The 15437-nt window shown below is 33.4% G+C and overlaps 2 protein-coding genes across 2 annotated transcripts; one reads left to right on the forward strand and one right to left on the reverse strand.

Moving 5' to 3' along the window:
* Nucleotides 1–830: 830 nt before the first annotated feature.
* On the reverse strand, nt 831–1434 carry LOC135121729 (putative uncharacterized protein DDB_G0294196; the record flags this gene model as incomplete). Its single annotated transcript, XM_064046012.1, has 2 exons — nt 1372–1434; nt 831–1279 (listed from the first exon to the last, which is right to left on the reverse strand). Coding segments are annotated over exons 1-2 (512 nt in total), but the record flags the coding sequence as incomplete, so codon positions are not given.
* A 6951-nt stretch (nt 1435–8385) lies between these two features.
* Nucleotides 8386–9570, forward strand: LOC135121728 (ras guanine nucleotide exchange factor P-like). The gene is made up of 3 exons (XM_064046011.1): nt 8386–8448; nt 8542–8990; nt 9510–9570. Exons 1-3 carry the CDS (start codon nt 8386–8388, stop codon nt 9568–9570), a joined length of 573 nt encoding a protein of 190 aa, XP_063902081.1.
* The last annotated feature ends 5867 nt before the right edge of the window (nt 9571–15437 follow it).

Here is a 15437-nt window from a genome sequence, read left to right on the forward strand (position 1 = left end):
TGAAGGATGACTTGATGCTCGACAAGACATCAATAAATTTTTATAACGCTGTGTTCGGCAAAAATAAACAAAAATAATTTTTTGTTTTTGTCTGTCTCTACTCGTTAATTTGTACCACCCTACCAGAACTTACCATCTCTACAAGCTACCTCTCTAAATACTAACAGCGATACCATTCCCAAGGAGAACATGGACTTTTGTTTAAGAAATGCTCGTGTATGGTTTGTCACAATATTCCTGATATTATCGATACATCGATCCCACTACAGTATAAACAAGAATTTGTCTTAAGAAACAAAAGCCGCTGCAAGTCACCTAATTACACCATTATTGACGATTATAGTGGTTCCAAAAATTTTAGCGAAAATGCTACAGGATATTGTTTGGCAAAACCATTGATTTGGATATATACTGCCCAACATGCAACACTTAAAAAAAAAAAAAACAAGCGAAATAAAATACTTATATTATTTATTGATATATAAATATTACTATTACAATACAAGCACCACTATCACTACTAATTCTACTACTAAAACATTTCAACACTTTTAACGCTACTAACACTACTACTGACACTATGAGATTATATACATTTTATTTTTACATATAGTTTCTTTAATTTGTCGGATTTTTGAATACTTTTTTTCATTTCGTTTTCTGCACCCCGCAATTCACTTTGTTCTTCCACTAACTGTCTTTGGAGAGTTGCAATTTGATTTGCTAATTTTTTAATGTTTTTTTTGCACTTTTTTTGTTTTTGCACTAGTTCCCTTTGTCGCGTATTATGTCTGTCCTGCGCTGCCCTACACTTCCACTTAAAATTATACAATAATGTAGATGCATTGTCTTCGTCTTCGAATTCATCACCCGAATCATCAGGTGCAGCAGGATGAGGTGTATCAGGGGCAGGTGTTGGTTGAGACGTCGGTGGTGATGGTGATTTGCGGACCGGTTGTTGCTGCTCCTCCTGCTGCTGTTGCTGCTGCTCCTGCTCCTGCTCCTGCTGCTCTTGCTGCTCTCTCTGCCTCTGTTCGTCTTCCTCCGTAACTCCGTAAACATTACGAAGGAAAGACAAGCTTTTTCCGTGCGCCTCTAACCCCTCAAACAGTGAGGGCGTCATAGAGACGCACGGCTCCTCCAGCCCTGATATATCTAGCTGGGAAGGTGTCTGGGAGTCTTCCACAGCGGAAGTGGAGGCGTCCTCACTTTTTGTTTTTAGTTTTTCAATTTCTTCCTCAGGTAGATCTGCAAGTCTACGCAGTTTGGGCAAAGGCGGCTGAAAATAAAATAAATACTTATAAACATTTCTACATTTTATGAATATAAAAACATTTTTTTTTTTAAATTAATCAAAAATAAAAAACCTACCTGTATCACTACATCCTGGAGGATGTTAATTTTTGGTTTCTTGAGACTCAAGGAATACTTCATATTTTTTTTTTTTCAACAATTAGCACTTAACACTAACAGACACAGAATTAAGACAAACAATTACGAGTTCCTATGCAAAATATATAGGAAAAATAATGCAGAATATGCAGAAAATAAATGGCGAAGAAGGGTGAAATGTCAAATCAGCAGTTTTACATGTCCATATATGGTCATTTAAAGATTGATTGCAATGAAGTAGGAGGGTGAAATGTCAAATCAGCAGTTTTTTCATGTCCATATATGGTCATTTAATAATTTATTGCAATTCAGCAATTCTTCAAACTATTTCCGTGTGAATTGCAATTCAGCAATTTTTTGATATTTGGTATATAAAAGTAACTTTTGTAAGCATGTGAGTACAGTTCACACATCAGATATGTTCTCATTAAAAAACACAAGTTTCATTTCTCGCAATCTTGATATATCTTCACTGAATGAAGAAAAACGTCGTATCATTCAAACAGTTGAAAGTTTGTTACATCAAAAATTTCGGTCGTCCAGAACTTTCATGGCTGGGGGATGTGCAGCGTTTCTCTTAGGTCGGACGTCTTCTTATACAGACATCGATATTTACGTCGAAGCAGATGAAAATACACAAAAATGGGCTAAGGATAACTGCGCAGACAATCACATGTCTAAATATGACTATCTTTATCAGTCCAAGTGGCCCTGCTGCTATTTGAAGTTTGATGGATTTATATTTAATATTATTTTTGTTGAACCTCGTCTTCAATTTTCGTTGGAAGCCAGAATTCTATGTATCCTTAAATCGTTCGACTTAACCGCGTGCAAAGTGGCAATACACTTTTCAAGTGGAATAAATCCTGTTCTTGTAGAATGGAAATTAACTGACCTGAACTTCGATAATGTCAAGAAAAAGGATCGCATCATTAAGTATAAGAAAAGAATTGAGAAAAATGAAAAGGAACAACGATTCGATCCCAACAGTTTGTCTATGTTGGCCTATACCGTCGTGGTAGATCATGATGACTCATATCGTGCTGCTGGACAAATACTTTGAAAGATATTTATATAACTTAATATTGTTATGCTGAATCATTGTAGTGTTGATTCCGTTAGATAAATATGTAAGAGGATATTAAATAAAACTCACAAACGTAACTAATTGTTTTATTGAACTAATATGTTTATACATTTTCAAACATTTATTGAACTATTGCATTTGCTACAGTGAGTGAAACAAATTAGTACTAAATAAAGAAACACACACACGCACAATTATTTTTGTGTGTCTTGACATGTTTCCGTTTGCCGCCTTCGAAACGATGATATATTTTTTTTAATATTTTCTGAATACGTCTCTGGCAGCGTGCGAGATCCAATGCATCGCAAGCTTTTTCGCTCTCCGTCATCTAACACCTTATTGTAATAATTTCGAAGGAATGCGGACATGTTTACGTTATTGTGGATTAATTCTGGGCGTAATTCAACGATTTCGAAACGAAATTGATATATGGCAACGATTTCATTATTTTGTACATTAATTACTGCATGTTTTTTTTTTATATATATATATATAAAATCTGGTGTGGATACAAAAGTTGAATATCCGAATTTAATTGGGTCGTATTTATTTATGTTAATTTTCAATCCCAAAATTTCATACAACGCCCAACCGGAATCCTTTTCTGCAAATTTCTCTAATTTTTTCATGATTTTATCAATGACGTTTTCTTCGTACCATTCTTTTAAATTTGTGTTTTGATCAATGTGTTATTTTTTGTTGAAAATGTTTTAATGTCTGTTTCACTAGAGTGCGGTTGAATAAAATTTGCCGAAAAAATTACATTTACCTTAAGCATTGAGTTTTTCACTTCTTTTTTAATTCTAAACATAAAGCATTTAAAAGATTGTTGAAAAAAAAACTGAAGAGGATCTTTAACATGGTGGTTACTTATAAATCCTGTACGAATTCGTTGTTGAAAGCAGGATTCGACATCTTGCCATGTTACATTAGTCACCGATTTAAATTTGTTGGTTTTAATATAGCCTTCACCAGTTTTTATAGATAATAATTGTTTTTTCTTATTTAAAAGCTTTAGGTGATAAAATTTCAAATACGTCAAGCTTGTTCCTAAGGAATTTGCGTTTTCCAATATATTTTCTCAGGGGATTTTACATTTGAGTGCTTTTCTAATTATTATTATACTGTTATAACTAAAAAAATGTTTAGTTTCTTTGATTGTTTTGATTTTACTTAAGTATTCATGAATTAGCTTAAGAGAGTTTTTACATATAACCCTCACTGATTCTTGTGATTTCATTTTTTGTCGTGAAACTTGCTCACCACAGCAGAAAAAAAAAAAAAAAGAACACTACTATGACCCGTGGAGTATATTGTATTGAATTGTAGCGTTGATGCTCTTAGATTAACATGTTGAAGTAAGTATATTAAATAAAACAATCTAGTAGCTAGTTGTTTTATCGAATCATACATTTGTTGTAGATTAACATGGTGAAGGATATTAAATAAAACAATCAAAAGTAGCTAATTGTTTTATTGAATCATACATTTGTTGGAGTATTTTATTTGCTAAAATAACTGAAACAAATTAATCCTAAATAAAGGAACACACAAAATACGATTACAAAAATAATTGCTCCTATCGAAGTAAATATCCATAGGGGAAGTTCAGCCTCCCAGAGTTTTCGCTCCCTCTCCCAGGCATCCCGATGACAGTTGAAAATATGTTTTCTCAACCTCTTCTCTAACAGCCTGTGGCTAGGATCATAAGGACAAATGATAAATTTTTCTACACAGAAAAAAAAAAAGTTTTTAAAACTTTACATACTACAACAAAAATGTATAAGCTTACCCATTTCTGCTGTTAAGTATTAACTTATGTACTTGCAAGAAACTTATTAATTCGTTCTTGTGTGTGTGTGATCTTTAATTTATACACCATATTAATCCCCACCCTTGCTTTTTTCCTTCCATTTTTGTTAAGGCTTTCTTAAAAAAATCACAGTACATAATTTTTGCATTACAACAGGGAAGAAAAAATCAATTGAAGAAAAACTACAGTCAATATGATCATTGTAATCTGAGAGATGTAAAATTGTACCTTAATGATACCATGTATCCCTACAAAAACATGAATGTTGATTTCACAAATAATCGGTATGCAATTGTCTATGATATGTTTAAAGAATTCCAGACATCGTTCTTATCCAAACAAACCAGCGAACTTCGATAAGGATGAAATGAAAAATACATCCCTGCACAAGATGTCGTCAGAGTGATGTAAATAATTTCATCTGTTATTGTATTATGTTTGGAGGTAAATAAAACTACATATAACCCATTTTTGTGTATTTTATTCATGGTTACCAGAAATTACATGTAAAGTTTTCTTATAATCATCTAACTTAATCGAGGGCCATTTTGTTGAATCCGGTCCCTCTGTCCATCCTAATGGTATTTCAGGATTGGCTTCTCCTTTGACAATGTTCTTTTTGATCCAGTTGAAAATTCTTCGGTGCTCCTGATTTTGAGAAGGTTGAAATGCGAAAGAATCGTAATTTATTATTTCTAAAGACTCATAGAAAGTACTGAGCGCTTTATGGTTTGCCAAATACGCAGCCCGACACATAAATTCATCCACGCACTGGTCGATCCTTCGATAATTTTTCCGGATATTCTCAACAGGATAGAATATATCTCCAAGATTCTGCCAGCGATTATCACTCAATAATTTATAAATAAAACATTTATACGTTAGAGTATTGTCCAAATAGTTGGTGGTCATCAAAAACTCCAAAGCAGCATAATTTAAATTTTCAATTTGGTCTCTTTCGCATACACGTAGAAATGCATCAATGTAACCATCGACACATTGCTTTCTTTGTAGCAGAATACAAATGTCAAGTGTATAAAAGTCACTTTCACTTTCGGCAATCCATTTAAACACTTCGTCCGGTACAATAAAATCTTTTTTATCGATGAGATGAAGGAATAAATTTAATTTCGTTCGATCACTCGCAGCGGCTTTAAGATATGTTTTGTACACGCTTTCGGATGCACAAAATGCTTGTAAATCAACAAATTGTCTCAAGTCAGACATTGTTGTAATCATAAAATAACCAACATCAGTGAAATTTAATTGCTTATATATGACAATTCCCACTTTTTTTAAATTACGTGCGAAATATGATATCCCCAAGGTTTCGTATCCGTTGCGAATCTTATGACAATTCTTTTGTCATCATTGGGGCTGAGAACTACTTTTTCTTGTTTTACTGTGTAAACAGTATGATGTTTGGACTTGATGAGTCTTTGGGATTTTTCGTAACTTCGATTATTAAATAAACAATCTTTGTAATTTTCAAACGTTATTGTTTTAAGTGATGCTTTTGTACTACCTTTGGATTTCTTAACTAATTTTTTATTGAAATCATAACTTGCAGTTCTAGATGCGTACATTTTAGATCTGAGACCCACAAATTCTAGCATAATCTTACCGTTATTTTCATCTTTCTTATTTTTAAGTTCTATATCATAAATATTATATAAATCATAGTCAGAAGTATCAAATCTATGTGAATCATTCATTAATTCACATATAAACAAAAAACTAGTCAACGGGTCATAGTAGTGTTCTTTTTTTTTTTTCTGCTGTGGTGAGCAAGTTTCACGACAAAAAATGAAATCACAAGAATCAGTGAGGGTTATATGTAAAAACTCTCTTAAGCTAATTCATGAATACTTAAGTAAAATCAAAACAATCAAAGAAACTAAACATTTTTTTAGTTATAACAGTATAATAATAATTAGAAAAGCACTCAAATGTAAAATCTCCTGAGAAAATATATTGGAAAACGCAAATTCCTTAGGAACAAGCTTGACGTATTTGAAATTTTATCACCTAAAGCTTTTAAATAAGAAAAAACAATTATTATCTATAAAAACTGGTGAAGGCTATATTAAAACCAACAAATTTAAATCGGTGACTAATGTAACATGGCAAGATGTCGAATCCTGCTTTCAACAACGAATTCGTACAGGATTTATAAGTAACCACCATGTTAAAGATCCTCTTCAGTTTTTTTTTCAACAATCTTTTAAATGCTTTATGTTTAGAATTAAAAAAGAAGTGAAAAACTCAATGCTTAAGGTAAATGTAATTTTTTCGGCAAATTTTATTCAACCGCACTCTAGTGAAACAGACATTAAAACATTTTCAACAAAAAATAACACATTGATCAAAACACAAATTTAAAAGAATGGTACGAAGAAAACGTCATTGATAAAATCATGAAAAAATTAGAGAAATTTGCAGAAAAGGATTCCGGTTGGGCGTTGTATGAAATTTTGGGATTGAAAATTAACATAAATAAATACGACCCAATTAAATTCGGATATTCAACTTTTGTATCCACACCAGATTTTATATATATATATATATAAAAAAAAAACATGCAGTAATTAATGTACAAAATAATGAAATCGTTGCCATATATCAATTTCGTTTCGAAATCGTTGAATTACGCCCAGAATTAATCCACAATAACGTAAACATGTCCGCATTCCTTCGAAATTATTACAATAAGGTGTTAGATGACGGAGAGCGAAAAAGCTTGCGATGCATTGGATCTCGCACGCTGCCAGAGACGTATTCAGAAAATATTAAAAAAAATATATCATCGTTTCGAAGGCGGCAAACGGAAACATGTCAAGACACACAAAAATAATTGTGCGTGTGTGTGTTTCTTTATTTAGTACTAATTTGTTTCACTCACTGTAGCAAATGCAATAGTTCAATAAATGTTTGAAAATGTATAAACATATTAGTTCAATAAAACAATTAGTTACGTTTGTGAGTTTTATTTAATATCCTCTTACATATTTATCTAACGGAATCAACACTACAATGATTCAGCATAACAATATTAAGTTATATAAATATCTTTCAAAGTATTTGTCCAGCAGCACGATATGAGTCATCATGATCTACCACGACGGTATAGGCCAACATAGACAAACTGTTGGGATCGAATCGTTGTTCCTTTTCATTTTTCTCAATTCTTTTCTTATACTTAATGATGCGATCCTTTTTCTTGACATTATCGAAGTTCAGGTCAGTTAATTTCCATTCTACAAGAACAGGATTTATTCCACTTGAAAAGTGTATTGCCACTTTGCACGCGGTTAAGTCGAACGATTTAAGGATACATAGAATTCTGGCTTCCAACGAAAATTGAAGACGAGGTTCAACAAAAATAATATTAAATATAAATCCATCAAACTTCAAATAGCAGCAGGGCCACTTGGACTGATAAAGATAGTCATATTTAGACATGTGATTGTCTGCGCAGTTATCCTTAGCCCATTTTTGTGTATTTTCATCTGCTTCGACGTAAATATCGATGTCTGTATAAGAAGACGTCCGACCTAAGAGAAACGCTGCACATCCCCCAGCCATGAAAGTTCTGGACGACCGAAATTTTTGATGTAACAAACTTTCAACTGTTTGAATGATACGACGTTTTTCTTCATTCAGTGAAGATATATCAAGATTGCGAGAAATGAAACTTGTGTTTTTTAATGAGAACATATCTGATGTGTGAACTGTACTCACATGCTTACAAAAGTTACTTTTATATACCAAATATCAAAAAATTGCTGAATTGCAATTCACACGGAAATAGTTTGAAGAATTGCTGAATTGCAATAAATTATTAAATGACCATATATGGACATGAAAAAACTGCTGATTTGACATTTCACCCTCCTACTTCATTGCAATCAATCTTTAAATGACCATATATGGACATGTAAAACTGCTGATTTGACATTTCACCCTTCTTCGCCATTTATTTTCTGCATATTCTGCATTATTTTTCCTATATATTTTGCATAGGAACTCGTAATTGTTTGTCTTAATTCTGTGTCTGTTAGTGTTAAGTGCTAATTGTTGAAAAAAAAAAAATATGAAGTATTCCTTGAGTCTCAAGAAACCAAAAATTAACATCCTCCAGGATGTAGTGATACAGGTAGGTTTTTTATTTTTGATTAATTTAAAAAAAAAAAATGTTTTTATATTCATAAAATGTAGAAATGTTTATAAGTATTTATTTTATTTTCAGCCGCCTTTGCCCAAACTGCGTAGACTTGCAGATCTACCTGAGGAAGAAATTGAAAAACTAAAAACAAAAAGTGAGGACGCCTCCACTTCCGCTGTGGAAGACTCCCAGACACCTTCCCAGCTAGATATATCAGGGCTGGAGGAGCCGTGCGTCTCTATGACGCCCTCACTGTTTGAGGGGTTAGAGGCGCACGGAAAAAGCTTGTCTTTCCTTCGTAATGTTTACGGAGTTACGGAGGAAGACGAACAGAGGCAGAGAGAGCAGCAAGAGCAGCAGGAGCAGGAGCAGGAGCAGCAGCAACAGCAGCAGGAGGAGCAGCAACAACCGGTCCGCAAATCACCATCACCACCGACGTCTCAACCAACACCTGCCCCTGATACACCTCATCCTGCTGCACCTGATGATTCGGGTGATGAATTCGAAGACGAAGACAATGCATCTACATTATTGTATAATTTTAAGTGGAAGTGTAGGGCAGCGCAGGACAGACATAATACGCGACAAAGGGAACAAAACAAAAAAAGTGCAAAAAAAACATTAAAAAATTAGCAAATCAAATTGCAACTCTCCAAAGACAGTTAGTGGAAGAACAAAGTGAATTGCGGGGTGCAGAAAACGAAATGAAAAAAAGTATTCAAAAATCCGACAAATTAAAGAAACTATATGTAAAAATAAAATGTATATAATCTCATAGTGTCAGTAGTAGTGTTAGTAGCGTTAAAAGTGTTGAAATGTTTTAGTAGTAGAATTAGTAGTGATAGTGGTGCTTGTATTGTAATAGTAATATTTATATATCAATAAATAATATAAGTATTTTATTTCGCTTGTTTTTTTTTTTTTTAAGTGTTGCATGTTGGGCAGTATATATCCAAATCAATGGTTTTGCCAAACAATATCCTGTAGCATTTTCGCTAAAATTTTTGGAACCACTATAATCGTCAATAATGGTGTAATTAGGTGACTTGCAGCGGCTTTTGTTTCTTAAGACAAATTCTTGTTTATACTGTAGTGGGATCGATGTATCGATAATATCAGGAATATTGTGACAAACCATACACGAGCATTTCTTAAACAAAAGTCCATGTTCTCCTTGGGAATGGTATCGCTGTTAGTATTTAGAGAGGTAGCTTGTAGAGATGGTAAGTTCTGGTAGGGTGGTACAAATTAACGAGTAGAGACAGACAAAAACAAAAAATTATTTTTGTTTATTTTTGCCGAACACAGCGTTATAAAAATTTATTGATGTCTTGTCGAGCATCAAGTCATCCTTCAACGATGGAACGTACGTCCCACTGGCGTCGTCGTCCCAATTTTCGAGTGATGTTACTTTTGGGGGTTCAGAATTGAACCATTTTGATGGTTGAGATGGTATCGGTGGTGATGCTTTGGGAAGTGCAGCTTCGCGGAGCTGTCGCTCCCTTTCCCAAGCCTCCCTATGACACCTAAATATATGCCTCTGGAGTCTCCCCTCTAGCATTCGATGGCTCCTATCGTATGGGCAAACTATAAAATCCTCTAAACAAAACAAAAAAAAATATATGAAATTTACATACTGTAATAAAAATATAACCTTACCCATGTCCCTAGATATCTATTGGTTAATTCTCTTGATACTAGTTAATCAGTTATAATCACATCTTTCATATAGTCTTGAATTTATATACGAAATTAATCCCTTCTTTTACTCTTTTTCCCTCTCTAATTTTTATTTCAAGTTGACGATTCAGTTGTTTTTCTCTTATCGAAAATGCAAGAGTTTCACTAATTCAGAAAGATTTAGCAACTACGATTTAATACAACAACAAGTTATTTAATACGTTTTAAATTATTTGTCCAGCAGCACGATATGACTCATCACGATCTACCACCACAGCAGTGATTTTTGATGATTGTTTATAGGTTTTTGATTTTCGTTTTTTAATGATGTTTTGTTGTTTTCATATAAAATTCAACAAAAAGCCGTTTTTGGTTAACTTGAAATTTTTTTTTTTAATGTCTTAGTATATTTAGTTGTGATGGTAGTAGTCATATAACAATACATATAAAGAACAACCTATTTCGCTTTTTTTTTTTTTTTTTTTTTTTTTTTAAGTGTTGCATGTTGGGCTTATTCGAATCCTTTTTCGATGGTCTTTTTTTCGACCTGAAAAAATTTTTACGTAGCGACCTCGAAAAAACTAGAAATGGCTCCTGTATCTAGGTCGATGTGGACAGAATCGATTTTTTTGAGCAGACTTATGCGTTCGTTCCAGAAGAAGGTTTTGATGTATACAACCGATATTCTATCTCTTACCATTTGGACACTAGAAACTTTTGCCCTTTTCTCCCTTATTTTCAACTTTTTTGAAAATTTTTTTTGCTCAACATATGGCTTAATTTTTTTAGCTTTTCCCCGTTCCCCTGAGCCGACATGCTACCTCTTACCGCTTACGAACTATGACGTTTTTCCGTTATTACTACTAAACGGTAGCAAAAAATATTTATTTTGCTAAGTGGACCTATAGACTGTTCACTCAGAAATATTTTGGTACAAAAATATATTTTTTAAGTTTTACCGTTTGGGCGCCACAAACTTTTGCCCTTTTCACAGTCATGTCAAAAGTTAGCGAAAAACCGTCGACGGCTATCGATATTATTTGTTTTTGTCAATCTTTTTTGCTCTATACACGAACCTCCTATCTCTTACCATTTTCGAGTAACAAAAATTTTTTCTATTTAAACGGTAGATACACCTATGAGTCATAATCATTTTTACACACGATTAGATAGTACTTCATGAATATGCATTTGATTTTGTGGAAAAACAAACTTTTCAAAATTTGGATTTTTTTTTTGAGATTTTTTTTGTTTTAATTTTTCTTTGGATTCTTTGAATTTTTTAAATTTTTTTTTTCACCAAAACTTCTAATTTACTTTCCTACTGCTCAAGGAAAACTTTTTTTCGAATTTTGACAACCTTTTTTGACAAAAATTGTTGCGCCCCAAACTCAAATTTTCACATATTTAATTACATGGACCTATTGATTATTCATCCAAAAATATTTTGACACAAAAAACAAATTTTTAACTAATTCCGTTTGGTCACCACAAACTTTTGCCCTTTTCTCCGAAATGCTAAACTCAAACTAAAAACCGTCGACACAGGTGCATGTGTTTCGTATTTTAGGAACTTTTTTGTTCTTTGCACGAACCTCGTATCTCTTACCGTCTTCGAGTAAAACATTTTTTTTTTTATATTTAAACAATTATTGCACCTCCAACCCACATTTATTTTTACACAAATGTGTCATTAGTTTATAGGGATGCATTTTTATTTTTTTAACAAACTTTCTGCCCTTTGGCACCCTCAAGCGATAATTCTTTTTTTTTAATATTTCCGAATACGTCCCTGTCTATTGAAGATAAGAGCGTCCAGTTCCGTAAGAATTTGCTGAAACAGCATCGCGTTATTTCATTCTGTGTTGTAATAATGACGGGCGGCGTGTTTCGGTTTATGAATTTTACCGTGAAAAGATTTGGGAAAAAGGTGGTTTTGTTGAACTAAATGGTGGCTTCTGTGAAGTGTGCGTGTATTTGAATGTTTTCGAGGGAGAACGGATGATTTTATTGCCTGTTTTCAATGTCGTAAGTAACAATTTTTTTAATTTTTAACAACACACTCGCCTTCTGACATTTGAGATTTTATTCTAATAATCACGGACAAATAAGCTTAAATCGGCAGAAAGTTGCTGATGAACATTTATTTATTAAGAAAATAACAGGAGTTTTGTCGGAGCAAACACGGCTTTTATTCGTTGCTGTTATTCCCAATTAAATAATTTTAGATGAGACTGGGGAAAATAATACACCAAACGAAATAAACAATATTTATTATAATTTCAATTACAGCTTAAGATTATACAAACTAGTTCGTATTTTATACATTTTAAGAAACTAATAAGTTTTAAATTTAAATCTAATTTACGACGCAGTGGTTTAACCGCAATGTGCACAGTTATTTAACTGATTTTCTTTGCTGAATAATTTTCAATTCTGAATCCAATTTTTCGATTGTTTCTCTAAATTTTCGCTTCTTCTCCATCATTTTTTCGATTAAGGGCTTTATTTGCAATTCGAAACGTTCCACATTCATTTGAAATCTTTTAACATCGTATAACCAAGTATTAATTCGGCTTTCTTTATCATTTATTAAGAAAATAACCGGAACTTTGTCGAAACAAACACGTCTGTTATTCATGACAGTTTGCAATCAAATATTTTTTACATGAGACTGGGGAAAATAATACACCGAACGAATTAAATAATATTTATTATAATTTCTATTACAGCTTAAGATTATTCAATTTAGTTCTTATTTCATACATTTTAATTGCTTCTTTTAAATAACTAATTCGTTTTAAATGTAATTCTAATCTACGACGAAGCAGTCTAACTGCACTTGATTTGTTTTCCACATGAACCAATGCCTTCTTCATTCTTCGATAAATTCGATATTGATGGTTCGACCGATCGGACCTCTATTTACCAAGTACAATTTCAAGCCGTTCACGATCTTCTGGTTCAGATCGCTGATCACTGAGTCGGTGAATTTTTCGGTAAATCTCTGTGGAAGTATCGTTCTAGACTCTTCAAGTTGCACAAATATCTTGTCACCGTACTTTGTAGACAGTTTACTAAAATTTTTTGTTAAAAATTTTTTATTTTCTTCTAAAGTTTTCGCACTCACAAAAGCTTGCAAGTGAGACTCTTTATTCAAGGTAGAAATGAAAGATGACATTTCTAAGTGTTAAATAATTGAATTCAAAAAACTAATTAATTCTTACACACGAATCCATCGACTTTTATACAAGTATAAAACGGAAGTGGGGATGCGAGATTGCGTCCGAGATCCCTCCCCGACCTAAACGAAAAGAGGGGATAGATCTCGAGATGAACGAGGGCAATAAACGACCAAGGTCGAGCAACGACTAGGTCAATGATCGCCCGATGAAAAGTAATGGGGGAGCTGGACCAGCTGGCAAGGTCAGCCACGTGCACCGACAAGCTCGACAACAAATGAAAGGTCAATGACCGCTCGATGAAAAGTAATGGGGGAGCTGGACCAGTTTGACCTCATTTGACCTGGTCTAGAACCCCCACTATATAACTACTTACGGGCTCGGAAGGTGCAACGAAACCATCAAATTTTAGCTAGAAACTGTATTTTTGTCGATTTTTATTGAATTTGAACTATATTTCAACGTTTTTTGATGGTTCTGAGCCACCAAACTCACTTAAAGCATGCAGAATCGACTCAGAATAGGAAAAGGAGACGTTTAGGTCAATTTTATGCATTCTGGCGTTCGTAGATACAAGAAAACTGTTAAAATTCTTCAGAAACGTCACTTTTGAAGTGTTTTCTTGTACTTTTAAGCCAATCAGATACCCTACGGGCTCGGAAAGTGCAACGAAACCATCAAATTTTAGCTAGAAACTGTATTTTTGTCGATTTTTATTGAATTTGAACTATATTTCAACGTTTTTTGATGGTCCTGAGCCACCAAACACACTTAAAGCATGCAGAATCGACTCAGAATAGGAAAAGGAGACCTTTAGGTCAATTTTATGCATTCTGGCGTTCGTAGATACAAGAAAACTGTTAAAATTCTTCAGAAACGTCACTTTTGAAGTGTTTTCTTGTACTTTTAAGCCAATCAGATACCCTACGGGCTCGGAAAGTGCAACGAAACCATCAAATTTTAGCTAGAAACCGTATTTTTGTCGATTTTTATTGAATTTGAACTATATTTCAAAGTTTTTTGATGGTTCTGAGCCACCAAACACACTTAAAGCATGCAGAATCGACTCAGAATAGGAAAAGGAGACGTTTAGTTCAATTTTATGCATTCTGGCGTTCGTAGATACAAGAAAACTGTTAAAATTCTTCAGAAACGTCACTTTTGAAGTGTTTTCTTGTACTTTTAAGCCAATCAGATACCCAACGGGCTCGGAAAGTGCAACGAAACCATCAAATTTTAGCTAGAAACTGTATTTTTGTCGATTTTTATTGAATTTGAACTATATTTCAACGTTTTTTGATGGTTCTGAGCCACCAAACACACTTAAAGCATGCAGAATCGACTCAGAATAGGAAAAGGAGACGTTTAGGTCAATTTTATGCATTCTGGCGTTCGTAGATACAAGAAAACTGTTAAAATTCTTCAGAAACGTCACTTTTGAAGTGTTTTCTTGTACTTTTAAGCCAATCAGATACCCTACGGGCTCGGAAAGTGCAACGAAACCATCAAATTTTAGCTAGAAACTGTATTTTTGTCGATTTTTATTGAATTTGAACTATATTTCAACGTTTTTTGATGGTTCTGAGCCACCAAACACACTTAAAGCATGCAGAATCGACTCAGAATAGGAAAAGGAGACGTTTAGGTCAATTTTATGCATTCTGGCGTTCGTAGATACAAGAAAACTGTTAAAATTCTTCAGAAACGTCACTTTTGAAGTGTTTTCTTGTACTTTTAAGCCAATCAGATACCCTACGGGCTCGGAAAGTGCAACGAAACCATCAAATTTTAGCTAGAAACTGTATTTTTGTCGATTTTTATTGAATTTGAACTATATTTCAACGTTTTTTGATGGTTCTGAGCCACCAAACACACTTAAAGCATGCAGAATCGACTCAGAATAGGAAAAGGAGACGTTTAGGTCAATTTTATGCATTCTGGCGTTCGTAGATACAAGAAAACTGTTACAATTCTTCAGAAACGTCACTTTTGAAGTGTTTTCTTGTACTTTTAAGCCAATCAGATACCCTACGGGCTCGGAAAGTGCAACGAAACCATCAAATTTTAGCTAGAAACTGTATTTTTGTCGATTTTTATTGAATTTGAACTATATTTCAA

Source organism: Zophobas morio, unplaced genomic scaffold (assembly GCF_036711695.1).
Source record: "Zophobas morio isolate AGI-343-1 ecotype UQ-CSIRO unplaced genomic scaffold, CSIRO_AGI_Zmor_V1 ptg000677l, whole genome shotgun sequence".
Taxonomy (NCBI): Eukaryota; Metazoa; Arthropoda; class Insecta; order Coleoptera; family Tenebrionidae; genus Zophobas; species Zophobas morio.